Source organism: Diplotaxodon limnothrissa, linkage group LG20, assembly GCF_057381915.1.
Source record: "Diplotaxodon limnothrissa isolate DT_005_m linkage group LG20, D_limnothrissa_male_GT1.1, whole genome shotgun sequence".
Taxonomy (NCBI): Eukaryota; Metazoa; Chordata; class Actinopteri; order Cichliformes; family Cichlidae; genus Diplotaxodon; species Diplotaxodon limnothrissa.
In genome coordinates this window covers 32,424,734-32,441,926 of record NC_140615.1, presented here as the reverse complement: position 1 = coordinate 32,441,926, position 17,193 = coordinate 32,424,734, and the positions used below count along the sequence as shown (strand labels likewise).

At 42.4% G+C, this 17,193-nt stretch overlaps 1 protein-coding gene and 1 non-coding gene across 2 annotated transcripts in view; one reads left to right on the top strand and one right to left on the bottom strand.

Annotated features, from left to right (window-relative positions):
* The window catches only part of src (SRC proto-oncogene, non-receptor tyrosine kinase), a 30,581-nt gene that overhangs the window by 3,657 nt on the left and 9,731 nt on the right, over positions 1 to 17,193 (top strand). Inside the window, exons 2-3 of the mRNA XM_085344741.1 lie at positions 14,972 to 15,233; positions 15,352 to 15,451. Coding sequence (XP_085200867.1) covers positions 14,981 to 15,233; positions 15,352 to 15,451 — 353 coding nt within the window. The 5' untranslated portion in view covers positions 14,972 to 14,980. The remainder of the gene's footprint in view (positions 1 to 14,971; positions 15,234 to 15,351; positions 15,452 to 17,193) is intronic.
* Positions 13,070 to 13,173, bottom strand: LOC146611273 (U6 spliceosomal RNA). Its single transcript, XR_014905048.1, has one exon. It is a non-coding gene; the product is annotated as a U6 spliceosomal RNA (small nuclear RNA).

Here is a 17,193-nt window from a genome sequence, read left to right as displayed (position 1 = left end):
TGATAGTTTGCTTGTTTTTAATGAAAAGTGGTTTCATAAATTCGTTAACCACTGTAGTTTTAACTAAAGAATGAATGAATGAAAGCCGGAATCTCTTGAAATCCAGATTTTTTACCCTCTAAACATTTTTGTGGGCATAGGTCTAAAAAGTGTATAATCAGTGAGGCACTAATTAAAAAGAAGAAGCATAACTGTCCAGAGAACCAGAGATGAAAAAAGAATCTAAATGATCTGGGGCTTCAGTAGTAATAGGAGTAGTAGTGTGGCTGCGCTTTGCTAAAACAACATACTATTCCCCTTTGGCTTTTGAGTACTTAACAAACAAAACACTTGTCTGATGCCAGTGTCAACCCCTCTTCGGTTTGCCAACGAGATACGCGAAGCACTCCAAAAAGAGAGAAAGCGGGAAAGACTGTATCTGTGAAAAGGGGGCATGAAATTTGTGATGGCTTCCTGCTGACAAAAGCCTTTGAATTTTTCATGTTGCAGATACTAAACTTCTGTTGCTCTAGCCCAGATTTGTTGCTAATTAGTGCCCAGCCACATTCAAGGGCATACGGTTGAGCATGGGAATGCCAGTGCCACCTGTTCTCTCGTTCTCCCTGTCTTACATCACTCCCACCCTGTCACATGCTGTCTGTCTCTCTCTGTTTGGGCTTTGTGTACCATTGGCATAGTTTTGAATCCTTAACTGTAAGTCTACTTTTCATCTACTCCGTACGGTGTCACTGCTTGAATTAGTGTCTGCAGAGGAAATGCGGGTCACCGTGTATACACCAATAAAACATGAAGTTACAAAGCTGTCCAGTTCACCCAGTAAAAGCACTTGAATAATAAAGATGAAGAACTGAAGTGCTCTGACATATCCCTTCAAGGCTTCACTCAGAGGGGTCTGTGCTTGCTGGCCGTCTGAATGAAGTATCTGATAGTGGTTTGATACAGACAAACAGAGGAGGGTTTGTATCCTCCCAGGATCGTTGGCCACTTCCTGCCCCTGTGCTCTGGGAATTAGCCAGGGTGACACAGGCCACGCATCTTCTCTCAATCCACCCACTGTTGCCTCTGTGGAAAAGCGATCACTCTCACACCCTCATTCCCATCGCTCCGTTCGCATTTCTTGTGACAGGAAAAGCGTCTTTGGCATTTAAAAAGATGCCTCTCTGTGTAGCTTTGTGTAGGCGCAGCTGTGCGAGCCCGGTCAGGCTGATGAGATGCTGGGAAGAGCGCACGCTGCTCTCCCCTCCCTCAAAACGTGAGGCTGTCCATCCTCTGAGAATCACCGCCACATATGTCGACATGGGAGTTTTTACACAGATCGTGTTCCGGCAGGGAGCACAGACCATGTCAGAATCAACCTCTGGACCAGGCAAATCTTATAATCTCACCAAAACCAGATAACAGGAGCATGCGTGGAATTTGTGGAGCAAAGCTGCACTAAGGGATGAGGGTACTCAATATGATTTGTGATCCTTTCAGTGAGTCGTGTCAGGCAATGAAAAGCAAAATCCGGATGAAGAGAAATTTGCTTGAATGAAGTGTTACTGTGTTCACGACAGCTGTGTCACTACTCAAATGACTCAGTTGCGACAGAAACGACCGGGCCATGCCGGGTCATATCCTGGGGTCTTGGTTTGACTAAATCTGTTTTTTATGTTTTACAGAACCAGCTGATATAATTGGTAAATCATTTCACCATATAATTACTGGTTGCAGTTTAGATGTTGTTTCTTTGTTGCAAGTAAAAACAGGTAACGAAACTGAAATATATCAGTGTGTGGTTGCTAAACAATACTGATGACTCAGGGATTATTTTCCCAAATGATGTGATTTCTCAGTTTTAAATTTGGCTTTTTGGCTCATCGCCTGCTTTGGACTAAAATCTCTGCATCCACTGACATTTCAGAATATGTTCACAATCCACTGTGTTTATGGCAGTTTTGGATCATGAAACATGACTTCATCATCATTTTTTTTCCTTTTTACTCATCTCTAATGTAAAATATGACTCCAGTCATAGTCACAGAGATAGCAGGAATTGCTGCACCTCGTCTTTCCTGCCTCTTTCCTCTGGTTTCACTCCTGTCTGTTGTTAGGTGAGTCAGACATCTTAGTGGCCCAACCCATCTGTAGCTTATGAAACCTCCAACTGCACCATCAACTCAGTGCTCTTTACTGATTGCCTCGCAAACTGTGTCTCAGTCTCTGCTTCACCACCCCACAGAGTAACATTTGAATATTGAAATCAGGGCCTACTGAACAAAGGCTGGTTTAAAAGAGTTGGAGGAAATCACTTCAGTGTTGGGGGCCTCGTCCTCCAATCTGTTATGGAAATGTCATGGCAGGGAGCAGTTATGTTTTGATGATGAAATGTGACATGGGTACATTTGAATATTTAATTGCTTCTGCATCTCTGATACTTTTATTTGTCTATCTCCAAGGAAGCAGTGCTCAACACTGGGCTCTTTGTGTCTTGGTTTCAGTTTGAATTCAAAGCCAAAGCAGCTATAGAAATGTAGACTGAGCATGCTTTAGTTATGCTGGGTGTGCACAGAAGTGCATAACTTTAGCTATAGCCCTATCTATTTGAAATATTCAGCTTTATCACTGAAGACAACCTAATAATGGAGGCGTATCAGCTGATTATCAGCTACAGCGTGGCATTCTTAGCATACATTTATTTCTGTTGACACAATAAGAAGTCTGGGGGTGTTTTTCGTGTGTGTGTTGCGACCTTGAATTGCATTCCTGTTCTTTAATTGTGTGAAAAATTCCTGCGTGAAGCTGCCGTTTCTTACCCCGAGAGGCAGTGGAGGGAAACTTTTGGAGTGGATGTTATGCGTGGCTGAGGGAAACTTGTGCTTTTGAACATCTAGGAAGAGACAGTGTCTCTACCTGCTCCCAATAAATTCCTGATTTGGGTTGTGTGAGCAGGAGAGCAGTTCAAACTCGTCTTGTCCTCCTCTCTGCATTCCTTAGCCATGACTGAACTCAGTCACTCTGCTGCAACAAACCTCAGATGGTAAAATGCACATCTAGCGCACTTCTTCCTGCATTAAACAGTGTAAAACAGTACATATATACGGTGCATGTTCCCTCCTGGTGAATCAGGAGCTGCAGGGATTTCTTAGTGCCTGGCTGTGCAGATGAGAAGTTAAACGGTAGAAGCCCTCAAAAAGCCTTAGCTTACTGAAGCGTGAGGCACATGGGAGTTTCTGTGGAAACTGAGAAGATCAAATACCTCCTCTTTGAAATGTGATGAGATGAGGTGAATTTAAGGTTTGCTATCACAGCAGTGGAGTCAACTGTAGGCGACATATTCTGAAGCAGTAAAACACATCCTATGTGATACTGCAGAAGGCTTTCTGATCCTGTATCTGTAGTGTCTTTGTTGTCTTTGGACCCCTCCGTTTTCTCATGTCAAATATGTTCCTCAACCGCTTTGAGCTCACTACCAGTTCAGCAGTGTTTTAGAAAAACATTGTTTTTTCCACCTCACGTGACATGTGCCTGACACATCAGTGGAAATGAAATCCTTTATTTCCACCATTTCTTGAGGGATTGGAGAAAGAATAGAGGATAGAGTGGGAGAAGGGAGATAGACCAAGTGTAAGGGAGTAAGATGGGGATGGGAAGTGGGGGTGGGGGGTTCAATGCCCTTGAGGATTATCTTTCTCTTCTCCTCCCTTCCTCTTTCTCCTCCATTTCTTGTTTGAACACATGACCGCAGCTCATCAATCTCAGTTCGCATAATGACCATATTTAGATGAGAGCTGCACGATATGAAGCTGATGTTGGAGTAAGTCCCAGAAGCCACGCAACCTGGACGTTTGTCAGCGGAGGTACCTCATATTGCAACAATACAGTAGTAAACCAGTCTATTCTTGGCATTTAATATGCCACAGTGGAACAGCGCTCTGCCTCTCACACCGTCAACACAAGTGAACACCCTCAGGGGTCTTAAATGCAGTCGCAGTACTGTGCATGCCACAAATGCCTCAGATCTCATAGTTGTTCAGGAGCCGCCGCTGTTTCGTTTTGATCCTCGTCTGTATTCATCACCGGTGACACAGAACGGCCAAAAACAGTCTTTGAGGTTCAGCTGCTTGCGATGTTCCACTTAAAATCTCCTCCTCATAAACATAAACCTGCAAATGTTGAAACTGTGAAATGCTAACTATGGGTTAATGTGCTGGAATATATTTGCTGTTTTGCAACAAACATGATGAGCTAAGCAGAGGGAATTGCAGTAATGTCATCGCTCTGTCTCGATTCAGCTGGGCCCCCGTCACACCCAGACTGGGGAGGTTAGTCACAGGTCTCAGGCAAATCAGGTGCAAGAAAGGTGATACTTCTTTTTACTAGTTCTGCACTAGGAAGGCTACATTCAAGTTACTCTGTTGAGAGAGATATTTAAGAAACTTGGAGTAGAAAGAGGGCATGATTTACTGAATAATTATTGAAATACATAGACTTCCACAGATTTGGTACAGGTAAGCTCTTACCTGATGGAGTTATACTGTAAGTAAGAACACAAATGTCAGATACAGCTTGATTTGACTTCTACATACTACATGTAGGTCCCTAACTGTGTGGTGCGCTAGTGAGAAGATGCACTGATAATTTATAGCTAGTCATGTGTTTTCATGTGTTTTCATGTCTCTTCCTGCGCGCTCTGCCTTAGCCTAAACCAGTAGTTAGAACATATCCAAAGCAGACCAAATCCTGCAGGGTAGGAAATTACTCTGGGTTTATGTGCTAAAATGGTTATAATGTGAACACATAATGGTTTGAAGTTTAGCGTCGATATGAAATATGTCCAAGAGCGACGTGGCTACGTCTCTGATTTTAATGACAGTGCTAGCTGTGGAAGTAGGAAGTGTTGGGCTCAAGACATAATGTAGGGAATGAATGGTGGAGCTGGTTTTTCATGAGTGAACAGAAGGATGGAAAGAAGGAACTGGAAACAAGTGAAAAAAAGTCTCCTTAGAGTTTACTTATCTTACTGGTTCTATTGGAGGAATAGTTCAGTATAATTGAAGAGACTTACCTTCTTCACTGGGTCGATCCTACTGCCCTATTTACTCCTGCCAGGTCCTCTACAGTAATGTCTTCTAAATAGTTTTTCAAGAAAAGTACTTTACAACTTGAATTTGTCAAAGTCACAGTTAAGCCATGAAATACTGCTGCATGTAATCTACCTAGAAAACAGGTTGTTGCTTTTACATTTAAGTTTGTATGCATATGAAACATTTAATATATTTCTACATCCTTAGTAAGTAGCTCTCCCTCTTTGTTACTTTGCAACCTTTGCAAAAGGCAACAGATCGCTCATGTAAAATGGCCCAGATATTTTCTTTTTGAGTTTCAATCCCAAAATAATTTGATATATGTCATACTCAGATTAGGAGCAGGGGATAAACAAAAATCCTTGAACCTGCAGTTGCTGCCAGCAGTGTTTGTTGTTTGGAAGTGGACAAAAATTCCTCTGTAAGCACGGGGTTTAAGACAGAGTGGCCAGCTGCTCGACTCCATGAGCCCAGAGATGTCAAGGCCAGGTTGGCTGTGGTGTTTGGCAGCAAAAGGTGATCTGCAGGTTGCTTTGATAACAAAGAAAAAAGCAACAACAACAAATAAAAACCCACTGCAGAGAAATACACACACACACATACACATACATTTTCACACAGTGAAAGGGATAAGAGCTCACAGCCTCTGATCCTATTATAGAAGCCAGAGCACTGCATGCTCCTAAGAGGCAGGGAATATGGGTAAACAGGGTGTTTTTCTGTTTTTTTCTTGTGGGAATCGCCCTGTGCTATAACTGAAAACACGACAATGGGAATAATTTCTCCAGGTGATCTCACCATCTTTCTCTGAGCCACTTTTTCTTTCACACTCATCTCTCTCTTTCTCCTTTTATAATGCTTTCAGGAAGTGACACATCCCACGTAATTTGGCGAGATGGAGCCTCTGCTAATCTTACCTTTCTCTCTGTCAGATAGGCACGCTGCGCTCTCTGAGTGTTTTGGCCTAGAAAGTGCCTGCGCGTAGCTATCCTACATCTGTGCAGTTTGTTGGTTTGAGGAATGCTTGGAATTGCCTCCATGGCAACGTTTGTGTGTGTATGTGGAGCAGTAAATATTGACTTCATCACCTCCCCATCCTTGTGTCTGTCCGTGGCAGGAGCACAGCGTGGGTGGGTGGGTTGGGGGGGGGTTTGGTACACACTTTATCCAGGACTCAGCAAAGTCCTGATATGGGGAGGGTGGTGTTTACCTTCAGATATCCAAACATGGTGAAGCTTTCTGGCTTTGAGTGGTTCACAGTTTGATAAAGGATGGATGTACTTTACAAAAGAGGTGAAATGCCAGGGGCTTCGTGACGTATTCTTTGCTATGTCACTCTATTTTAGCTCAGTAATAATCAGCCTAATGAATAACGAAATGTGAAGCCTGGGCAAACGCAGATACAAACCTGTGCAGGGGTAGTACTGCTGTGCAAACATGTCCAATATGCCATTTCCTCTATTCGTGTTTGTTTAAAGAGAGGGGAAACAAGGTGACATGAAGCTACACCCAGTGTTTGTTCAGCACCAGGAAGCAGCTCACCTGTATATGATGAGTGTAAACTGTTCTCTCTGCTCTGAGTTCAGGTTTTTAGTATTTTTCCCACAGCAGATGGATTTGTTGGGACAGGATACGAGAGCTTGGAGGAATAGCGGCAGCCGCAGCCGAAGTAGTGGTTTGACCGGTTTATCCTATCTTGTCATTGCAGCACTCGTGCTGTTTGTAGGCCCCAGATGGAATGTCCTCACTGCATTTGATGAATACGATTAGGGAATAGATGTTGATAATCTGGAGAGAACAAGCAGGCTTGGATTATGCTAGAGTTGGCGACTGGTGACGCAGAAGCCAAAGCCTCCCTACTTTTCCCTCCATAGTAATTACATAGAGAGCATTAAGATGAAGGAATACACCAGGCAGGCTGACATTAGGATCACATGCTTTCGCTCACACAGGCATATTCTCTTTGCGTGCACACATGCTTCCTAACCCCTGTACTTCTGTTCACTCTCCATTCAAATGAGCCATATTCTTTAAAAGCAAGAAACCTTGACTTTATCAGCAGCCTCTTCAGCGTGCAGGGATGTTTTTCCACTGTAGCGCGATCAAATAGAAAACCCCTTTGGAACGATGTTGCAGCTGGTCAAGTGTGAGCTTGTTAGCACAGTTCTGATTTTAACTGAGTACAGCCTGGTCACACATCCACTTCAATTCATGTGATCAGACCACTCACGCACAAAACCCCACTTTAACGGGTGGTGTCTGTTTATGCAAATGCAATAACAACATGATGTTATCTTCCTGCCTGCAGTCTGGCAGCTGTTGTTCACTCAGTGGACTTTTATTGGAGGCCTACAGATAATAAATGTCACTATGCCTCTCTTATATCATATGTCCCATTTTCCAGCATTGTGCCTGCATTCAGGATTGTAACAACTCAGCATAAATCTTGTTTTTTGATCTGTAGTTTAAATATACATTTTAACTGATAAAGGTCTCAGGGTGTAAATACAGAGGGAACTCACTATCATCACTCTTTATCAGCATCACTACAATGTTAGCAAACATCAGCCTGGGGGGGACCATCTTGCTATTTGGAGCCAATGGGGTGATAATGAAACTTTCACTCGATGGTGTGACACAAACTGCAAAAGGACACAGAGGGGGCCCAGAGGCCGGAGGCCCGAGGGCCCCCTTTGCCCCGGAAGAGGCCTGACCGAGCAACAGGCACCAGGCCCCGCCAAGTAGTCACCGGGAGTGAGCTGGTACATACCTGAGCGCCCAGCCCCGGACACCAAGAACCACCAACGCACCAACCCCTGAGGGCATCAACTTTTACTTTGAAGGTGAACCTTTTCATCTCTACCAGTTTCACCGAATACCAAGAAGCAACTTTCCGCAGCTACTGTATTTTTCTGACCATAAGGCGCACCGGATTATAAGGCGCATTAAGCGAAACAAGCATTAGCATTCATCCTCCAGCCTCACTGTTTATGTTATGCTAACATAGCTGTGTCGCTAGCGATCATGTAGCACATCTTTATATACCAGCTAGCCCAATTTCAGTAACCCTACAAACGTCACTGCCTTTTAGTTTTCTGTCTTCGTTTACGTTGGAAGTGACAACAGAACTGTACGTTTTAATTTATTCAGAAATCCCTCTTTCAGAACATGCTATATCATTTTTAGGTGGAAACTAGCAAGCTAAATTCCTGCTAACTTCTAACTCTGTTAAATTTAATAAATTCTGTTTTCATGTCACTATGCCTGGATGTTAAACTTAATTGTTACACCCGGAAAAGCAGCAACACTGATCATTTTATTACAGATGAAAGAATTTAGATAGTTTTTCAACTTGGAGGGACGGAGTTTTGGACCCAGAATACTCTGCGAGGCTCCTGACGACAGTAGCCGTAATGCTCCGGCAATCGATCAAGTCGTGCGGCTTCGTAGCTTAGCAAAGTCGTACTAAAACATTTTTTGACAGATTTTTGAGCACCGTTTCGAGGTCAGTAAGCACAACCAGAATTCATACATAAGGCGCACGAGATTATAAGGCGCACTATCGATTTCTGAGATAATGAAAGGATTTTAAATGCGCCTTACAGGGAGTGCAGAATTATCAGGCAAATGAGTATTTTGTCCACATCATCCTCTCCATGCATGTTGTCTTACTCCAAGCTGTATAGGCTCGAAAGCCTACTACCAATTAAGCATATTAGGTGATGTGCATCTCTGTAATGAGGAGGGGTGTGGTCTAATGACATCAACACCCTATATCAGGTGTGCATAATTATTAGGCAACTTCCTTTCCTTTGGCAAAATGGGTCAAAAGAAGGACTTGACAGGCTCAGAAAAGTCAAAAATAGTGAGATATCTTGCAGAGGGATGCAGCAGTCTCAAAATTGCAAAGCTTCTGAAGCGTGATCATCGAACAATCAAGCGTTTCATTCAAAATAGTCAACAGGGTCGCAAGAAGCGTGTGGAAAAACCAAGGCGCAAAATAACTGCCCATGAACTGAGAAAAGTCAAGCGTGCAGCTGCCAAGATGCCACTTGCCACCAGTTTGGCCATATTTCAGAGCTGCAACATCACTGGAGTGCCCAAAAGCACAAGGTGTGCAATACTCAGAGACATGGCCAAGGTAAGAAAGGCTGAAAGACGACCACCACTGAACAAGACACACAAGCTGAAACGTCAAGACTGGGCCAAGAAATATCTCAAGACTGGTTTTTCTAAGGTTTTATGGACTGATGAAATGAGAGTGAGTCTTGATGGGCCAGATGGATGGGCCCGTGGCTGGATTGGTAAAGGGCAGAGAGCTCCAGTCCGACTCAGACGCCAGCAAGGTGGAGGTGGAGTACTGGTTTGGGCTGGTATCATCAAAGATGAGCTTGTGGGGCCTTTTCGGGTTGAGGATGGAGTCAAGCTCAACTCCCAGTCCTACTGCCAGTTTCTGGAAGACACCTTCTTCAAGCAGTGGTACAGGAAGAAGTCTGCATCCTTCAAGAAAAACGTGATTTTCATGCAGGACAATGCTCCATCACACGCGTCCAAGTACTCCACAGCGTGGCTGGCAAGAAAGGGTATAAAAGAAGAAAAACTAATGACATGGCCTCCTTGTTCACCTGATCTGAACCCCATTGAGAACCTGTGGTCCATCATCAAATGTGAGATTTACAAGGAGGGAAAACAGTACACCTCTCTGAACAGTGTCTGGGAGGCTGTGGTTGCTGCTGCACGCAATGTTGATGGTGAACAGATCAAAACACTGACATAATCCATGGATGGCAGGCTTTTGAGTGTCCTTGCAAAGAAAGGTGGCTATATTGGTCGCTGATTTGCTTTTGTTTTGTTTTTGAATGTCAGAAATGTATATTTGTGAATGTGGAGATGTTATATTGGTTTCACTGGTAAAAATAAATAATTGAAATGGGTATATATTTGTTTTTTGTTAAGTTGCCTAATAATTATGCACAGTAATAGTCACCTGCACACACAGATATCCCCCTAAAATAGCTAAAACTAAAAACAAACTAAAAACTACTTCCAAAAACATTCAGCTTTGATATTAATGAGTTTTTTGGGTTCATTGAGAACATGGTTGTTGTTCAATAAAAAATCTATTCCTCAAAAATACAACTTGCCTAATAATTCTGCACTCCCTGTATAGTGCCGAAAATACGGTACTTGCCAACCTGTCGAGGAAAACATATTTCTCCCAAGCAACTGACCTGTGTGACCTTTTAGAATTTGAGAATTGTCCTTAATGGGACCACCAACAGGAAAACATCCTCAACTAACATCTCTCTTTTTTTGTGGTAACTCCAATCAAATGGGAGAGAATTCCAGTATCAACAGTGTGTCTTTGTTCCAGGCTGTAAGCATGTTTATTTCTGCACTACCATCTTAACATGGAAGTCTGTAACTACTGACACATTTGGAGCCAGTCTCGGGAGGCCACAAAAGGAACTGTTCTTGGCGCTTACAAATTAATTTTTCAGGCCCGAAGGTTTACAGAGCGATTAAAACAAGAAATTAAATTACTCTTGACATACAGTAGTTTGCATGTATCATCCACAATGTCCTTAATGAAGTGATTAATTTTAAGCTTTGGTTACACATCAGTTCATGTTTTTTTCAGCTTATTTACCTCAGGCGTGATAATGAAATTACATGGCCATTAATGCATAAAGAGTAAATAAAAGCATGTCTGTGATGCCAGTAAAACTGTTGAAAGCTCTGCAGCAAATCCCATATTGTTTGGCCTCAATATTCATCATCAAAGTTGAATAGAGAGAAAGAACATGTTACTAATAATACATTCACAGCAATAACTTAAATGTGACCTTTAACCTGGGCGGGCTATATGAAACACAGCTCTTTCCAATAAGGGCGACTGTCATAACTTGTCCAATCATGTATTAGATGCCAGGCCGACAGGAACAAGTCTCCTGAGACAGATATGAGGGGTCTACTGCAGTTGTCATGGTAAGATACAAGCCCTTACATGCTTCTTCACAGAACCATAGTTTCACGATCTGACTCAGTATTACTTGGAGTTTTCTTCAGTTTCATACTGGGAAAACCCTCATTAAACTCACATACAGAAGATCTTAAGCTAGCTTGTTCAATTTTGATGTTTGTGACTGTTTGATCCTTCCCAAAAGATGAAAAGGCTTTTTTTTAAAGGGCCAGAGCACGACAGGCTGTGTTGTTGGTGAAATGGACTAGTACCATGACAAAGACTTGTGCGGTGAATGAACGACACATCTTTTTATTTGGATGAGAGGATACCATTCAGAAATTGTAATTGTTCTCGTTTCACAATAAATGATAAAGAAAGCGGAACAGGGATAGACAGTATCCTGTTCTGGTTGGGGTAGCAGAAACCCCAGCAGCAATATTAAAAGACTATACCCATTTACCAAAAGCTCAGGAGACTTGAAGGATTTGGAATTCATTGCCAGATCTTATACATAATTAAGCAAACCCCCCTCCCACCAACCCAGCCACACCCCCTGCCTTGCTGGAGAGATTTTCATGCAGCCATGCCTCAGACAGTTGGTGCTTATTACAGTACCTCAGCGCATTTAGGCTTTTGTTATCATTAACTACTGCAGATAGTACACGTGGAGACATGATTCCACTTACTCTGCTGCAAATGATGACAATGTTTGGCTTCATGACTTCCTTCATTTCCATATTGCCTAATGGCTGTTAGAGCTAAAACACGCTAGGATCTGGCAACCAGAAAGCCACAGGCCACAGGCTGTTTCTGTGCCTTGTTTATGCTGCCTGCTGTGAGTTGACAAAAGATGGCTTTGTTGGAAACTGAGTGTGAAGGGAAAAAAAATGAGACTCTATTAATGCTCCGTTTCATGTTTACTTGATTGAGTCTTCCTTTCCAGGGAGGTTTTAGTGTATTTGTCTGTGTCTAGGACACTGTTGGCCAAAGGAACTGAATTCTATTCAGTCTTGAAATTTGCGAAAGGTCTTAATGGCTCTTTTTAATTTGTTCACTTCATCAGATTCTATGCTGCTGCTGCTGAACCCTAAAAGCATAATTACTGAGTCAGTAAAATTCACCCGTGTTTACCAAAGTTTCTCCACAAAATTTGTTATTTAAATGCCATCTGATTGATCCTATTAAGGCAGCGTCCCTTAAGAATAAGCGTCTTGCGTGTGGAATTGGGAAGCCTCTTACAAGACTGACGACTGCAGATCAGAGAGGTCTCTGCTCTGCCTCAAACAGCTTATTAACCATGCAAACAGTCTGCTGGGGGAGAGCACAGAACACACAAAGAGCAGCTCCCTGAGCCACCCGGCATCTTTGTGTCTACTCTCTTGTGTCTGTGTTTTTGTGTTAACCTGCAACCCATGCAACCCCCCCTCCACCCCTTAATGCAGACATACCCAGGGGGTAGACTTATCGACTCTTCGGCCGGACTGCCCCTCATCCCTTTCTCCTCCCTCCTCCCATTTCACGATGATAACACCCCCCCCCCAAAAAAATCAACCCCATGTTATGTTCACCTCCCTTTCATTTTTTTCTCCTTATAATGCCTTTACATATTTTTTTGTATTAAATCAACCCTGGATGAGCTCATATGTGCACTTGCACATATGGCCACAGGCATCTTCTAAACTGTATACAAACTACAAACACAGAAATAACTTCCACATCTCCTTTTGTCACCTCTGCTTCTCCTCTCCTGGCGGAGGGGCAAAATAAGAGACAAGAACCAGCTTTGCAACTTCATTTCCTTATCTTGCATAGTGAACTCAGTCCTTTTATAGTAAGATATTTTCCACCATATGTCATCATTCATAGCTTTGAGTGGCTGCTATCCAACGTTTTGTAGCTGGCTTTGTTTTTGCATTCGCTTGTTAACAACAGTGGGCTGTGTATTGGCTGAGTTGAGCAGATTCACAGCCACCTAAATAACAGAGGTCAGGCAGGCCAAATAACTCGACACTATCCAAATGCACTTTTACCCTTATCTGCTTATCAGAAGTGTTTCACGAATTTGCGTGTCATCCTTGCGCAGGGGCCATGCTAATCTTCTCTGTATCGTATCCAATTTAGCGTACGCGCTTGTTTCCAAGCCATCCCACCTTAGTGTCTTTTCTAAATTAACATTTCTTAGCAGATCGCCTGTGGCTATGTCTATCCATGATAGCAGTCCTTAAATTATTCTGGGCTTAGTGTAAGGATTTCCCTGCACTAAGCTGTGGTTAGAGTTCATGAACCTCCTCAGGTGGGGGAGCTTCAGAAATAAAAACTAAGCAGCAATCCAAAACTGGCCTCCTCTGTTCTCATCTTCTTAGTGCAGTTTCTCAGTTTTGTAATTTATTGACAACTTGAACACCATCAGCACTGATGAGTGATCTGCTATGTGTAAGATGCACTAGTTTATCATTTTACCAAAAATCATCATATTTTAAATGTATCAGTTATAACTGGTAACTGGCTGTTCAGACTTAGTTATCCATTTCTGTGTTGTTCAAGTTAGCTTGCGCAGCACGATGGACCCCAACGCAGTCTGAGGGCCAGAGGACGATCACCTGCACTGTAATAACAGTATTATTTATTTACTTATTTATTTGTTTGTTTGTTTTGATAATTGTTCAGTTTTCTTGGGCATTTTACTTTGCCAAGTGGTCAGATTATCCGACTTGCTAAATAGCGATATCGTCTCCTGTTGTGATATGTCATTGCATTTAGTGTATGCAGACCAACACCTCACAGGGCCACACTGGGTTAGGACAAACACTGTTGTGGTGTACAAAATAGGTTTGCAACTAAAAATGATTTGTGTGTACTTTGTGTTTGGGAGGGTTTTAAATTAAAGAATCAGTCAATCAGAAAATTATCATCTGAGTCAGCTCTATTGTACATTTGTTTTTGTTTTTCCTGGTAACAGCTTTTACAACTCTGACATGCCCACAGGTCTAGTTTCTGAAAACAGCAGGACGCTGCTGAAAGCAAACATGCTTTGATTAACCAGAGTGCACAGTGCAGCATTTAGCAGCCTGAGAGATAACTGTATATTGGACTTACTAACACATTCAATGCAAAACACTATGGGTAATAATGCTTCTATAGCTTGTTTCAGTTAAAAGAAAATCATTTGTGTTTTTTGGTGTTTATATTATTTTAATATCTTATTTTTCTTTTGTTAAAGGTACTGAAAAGTACTCATGACAGCTGTCAGTGCTCAAACTTGCCCGCTCAGTAGTGACTAAATGCTGTAAATCCTCACATTTAAATGCTAAAACTCCTGAATGTGGGCATTACTTTAGCCACACTCACGTAATGGCTCTAAATTATTACCATAATTGATGTTTACCAATCTTCTGTCGATCGTTTACTTACTCAGCACTGCTGTTGAAATGAAGGACTTTTTCATTCCCCCTCAACAAGACATGAACGTGAGTTTTGACGCAATGGGAATGCCACCTCAAAATGCTTCAGCCTTTCTCTGGAATTATTCTGCTTCTGACACATGTTCATGCTTGCATGTGTGACATAACTGCTGTCTGTGTTCATGCTGCTGGTGGGAGTGGGGTAAAGTGGATCTCGTGTCTGTGTTGAAACCGAAGAGTGGCAGCTGCTCCAACGTCTGCTGGAGATGTTTTGCTTCTTGTGGTCCGTGTGACACCGTGTCTCTGTGGGTTTAATAGTAGTCTCCGGTCCGTCTCTGGTTTCTGCATCTGGCTTTGTGGCAGTCAGAGGAATTTTTCCAGAGAATGTATTCTAAGAAGATCACATAAGAAAGCAAGTCTATTTGATGCCAAATTATAGTGTAATTTTTCTATTACAGTGCCTGGAAATTCAATTTGAATTAAGTTTATTCTTAATCTGCTGTCTCACAGAGTTTTCTCTGTCTTTGAATGCACAACAGGCCTTGGCTATGGGGGGATCCAAGAGCAAGTCCAAGGATGTAGGCCAACGAACACGCAGCCTCGATGGCAACCTCAGCTCGGGTGGAGGGGCTGGCGGCCACCACCTCAACTCCACTCAACAGTCCTTAACACCAAACCGCAGCCCTACTGTGGATGCAGGTCTCAGTGGGAATCAGTCAATGGCTAATACTGCAGAGCTAACGCTCTTTGGAGGAGTGGACAATAACAGTGTCACCTCTTCAAACTGCATAGCACGAGCAGGTGAGAACCTTCGCTGAGAGCTTTCAGTTTTACAGTTACCACCTTGTTGTGCTGGCTATTTAAACTGTGCACTCTGTATGCTTCACTTTATCAAAACCCACACTTTATCGTCTCACAGGAGGGGTGACGACCTTTGTGGCATTATACGATTATGAATCTCGAACAGCCACAGATCTGTCTTTTAGGAAGGGCGAACGGCTCCAGATAGTAAACAATACGTAAGTAAAACATTCACACTCCTTCTCTGTCGTCTTTTGGCATAAGTTATTGCTCACCGTCTGGTTACTGTGCTCTCCAAAATTGATGTCACTTGTCTACTGAAGACTTCTGTCTTTACAGTCAAGGGAAACATTTCCTATTCCCTATACTGTTGTTGTTTTTTTAAGTACGGGCTTGCTCTTTGACTCAATAGCTATGCAGTGAACCATATAGTGTAGTCATGCACCCCCATTGCTGCCTGCCTACTGACAAATTACTGACCAAGAAGGCAGTTTGGAACAATAGTGGATTATCATTGACCCGCTAAGCCAGAGATCTGGCCCATTAATGGGTCAAGGATACTAAGAATGCTCGAACCAATTCTAAGACTTGTTAATGTAAGTGTCAGATAGGCTTGTCCTAGTTTTCTGTTTGGTCAGGTTCACTGGATTAGTAAAGCTATGCATAATTTTTTCTCTCCCTGGCCTCATTACTGTGCCTCATTCAATACACAGTAGTTCAAGTAGTTTAGGTTCAAAGCTTTATCATATGTGCTGTGCTGAAGTCTGTTTGTTCTGCGTACTTTGCTATTCTGCCACTGCTCATAATATGCTCTCTGTATTTCTCCAACGCTCTTCTTTTTCACCATTTCATCTCTCTTTCCCATTTCTCCTTCACAAACCATCACATTTTGATAGGAGGAAGGTGAACTGCAGGTTTGTGAAGCTTCTCTACGACTGTGTTTAAATCTACCATTTGTGAGCCTGTGTTCTTTGTATCACATGAAGCATATGTGAAACTGATGCCTCTGCCCTCGCCCCGTAGCAGTTGGTTGAAAGCCTTGCAGCACTATCAATGGGAGGCAAATAATCAAAGCAAATAAACATATTGCTTTAAAATTTGACTTGTGAATATAGTGCTGCAAAGCTTCAACAGCTCAACCTCTCGTAAAGTGTAGCCTTCATGCACCATCAGTCTGCCTTTTGCAATATCCATATGTTTCTATAATTACTAGGGATGGGAATCACAAGAATATCATCCCCTGTTGTGATATGGCATGAGTACACTGACAGTAAACATCAGCATTTTTATTAAAGCGTGCAAAGGGTCTAGATGGAGTCCCTTTGCCAGTTTGACTTACCAGAATCACTGCTTCATTTACTGCAACTAATTATGGATCATATCAAATGAAAGAGGGTGAAGGGAACAGAAGTTAACTAACATGTGCTGATGGAAAAGAAACTCTCAGAGGGGAAACTAGCCGGGGGAAAGCAAATCAGAGAACTAATTAACTGAACCGACACGTTATTATATAATAATATTAACTGAATAAGGATGATAATACATACCCACACTGACACCACAGTGGTGTACATAATTGCTGCATTTTGTCATTTCAGGGATATCTTTTCCTCACTTACAGATATCAGGATGTACAGTGGGGCAAAAAAGTATTTAGTCAGCCACCGATTGTGCAAGTTCCCCCACTTAAAATGATGACAGAGGTCAGTAATTTGCACCAGAGGTACACTTCAACTGTGAGAGACAGAATGTGAAAAAAAAATCCATGAATCCACATGGTAGGATTTGTAAAGAATTTATTCGTAAATTAGGGTGGAAAATAAGTATTTGGTCACCTCAAACATGGAAAATCTCTGGCTCTCACAGACCTGTAACATCTTCTGTAAGAAGCTTTTCTGTCCCCCACTCGTTACCTGTATGAATGGCACCTGTTTGAACTCATCATCTGTATAAAAGACAC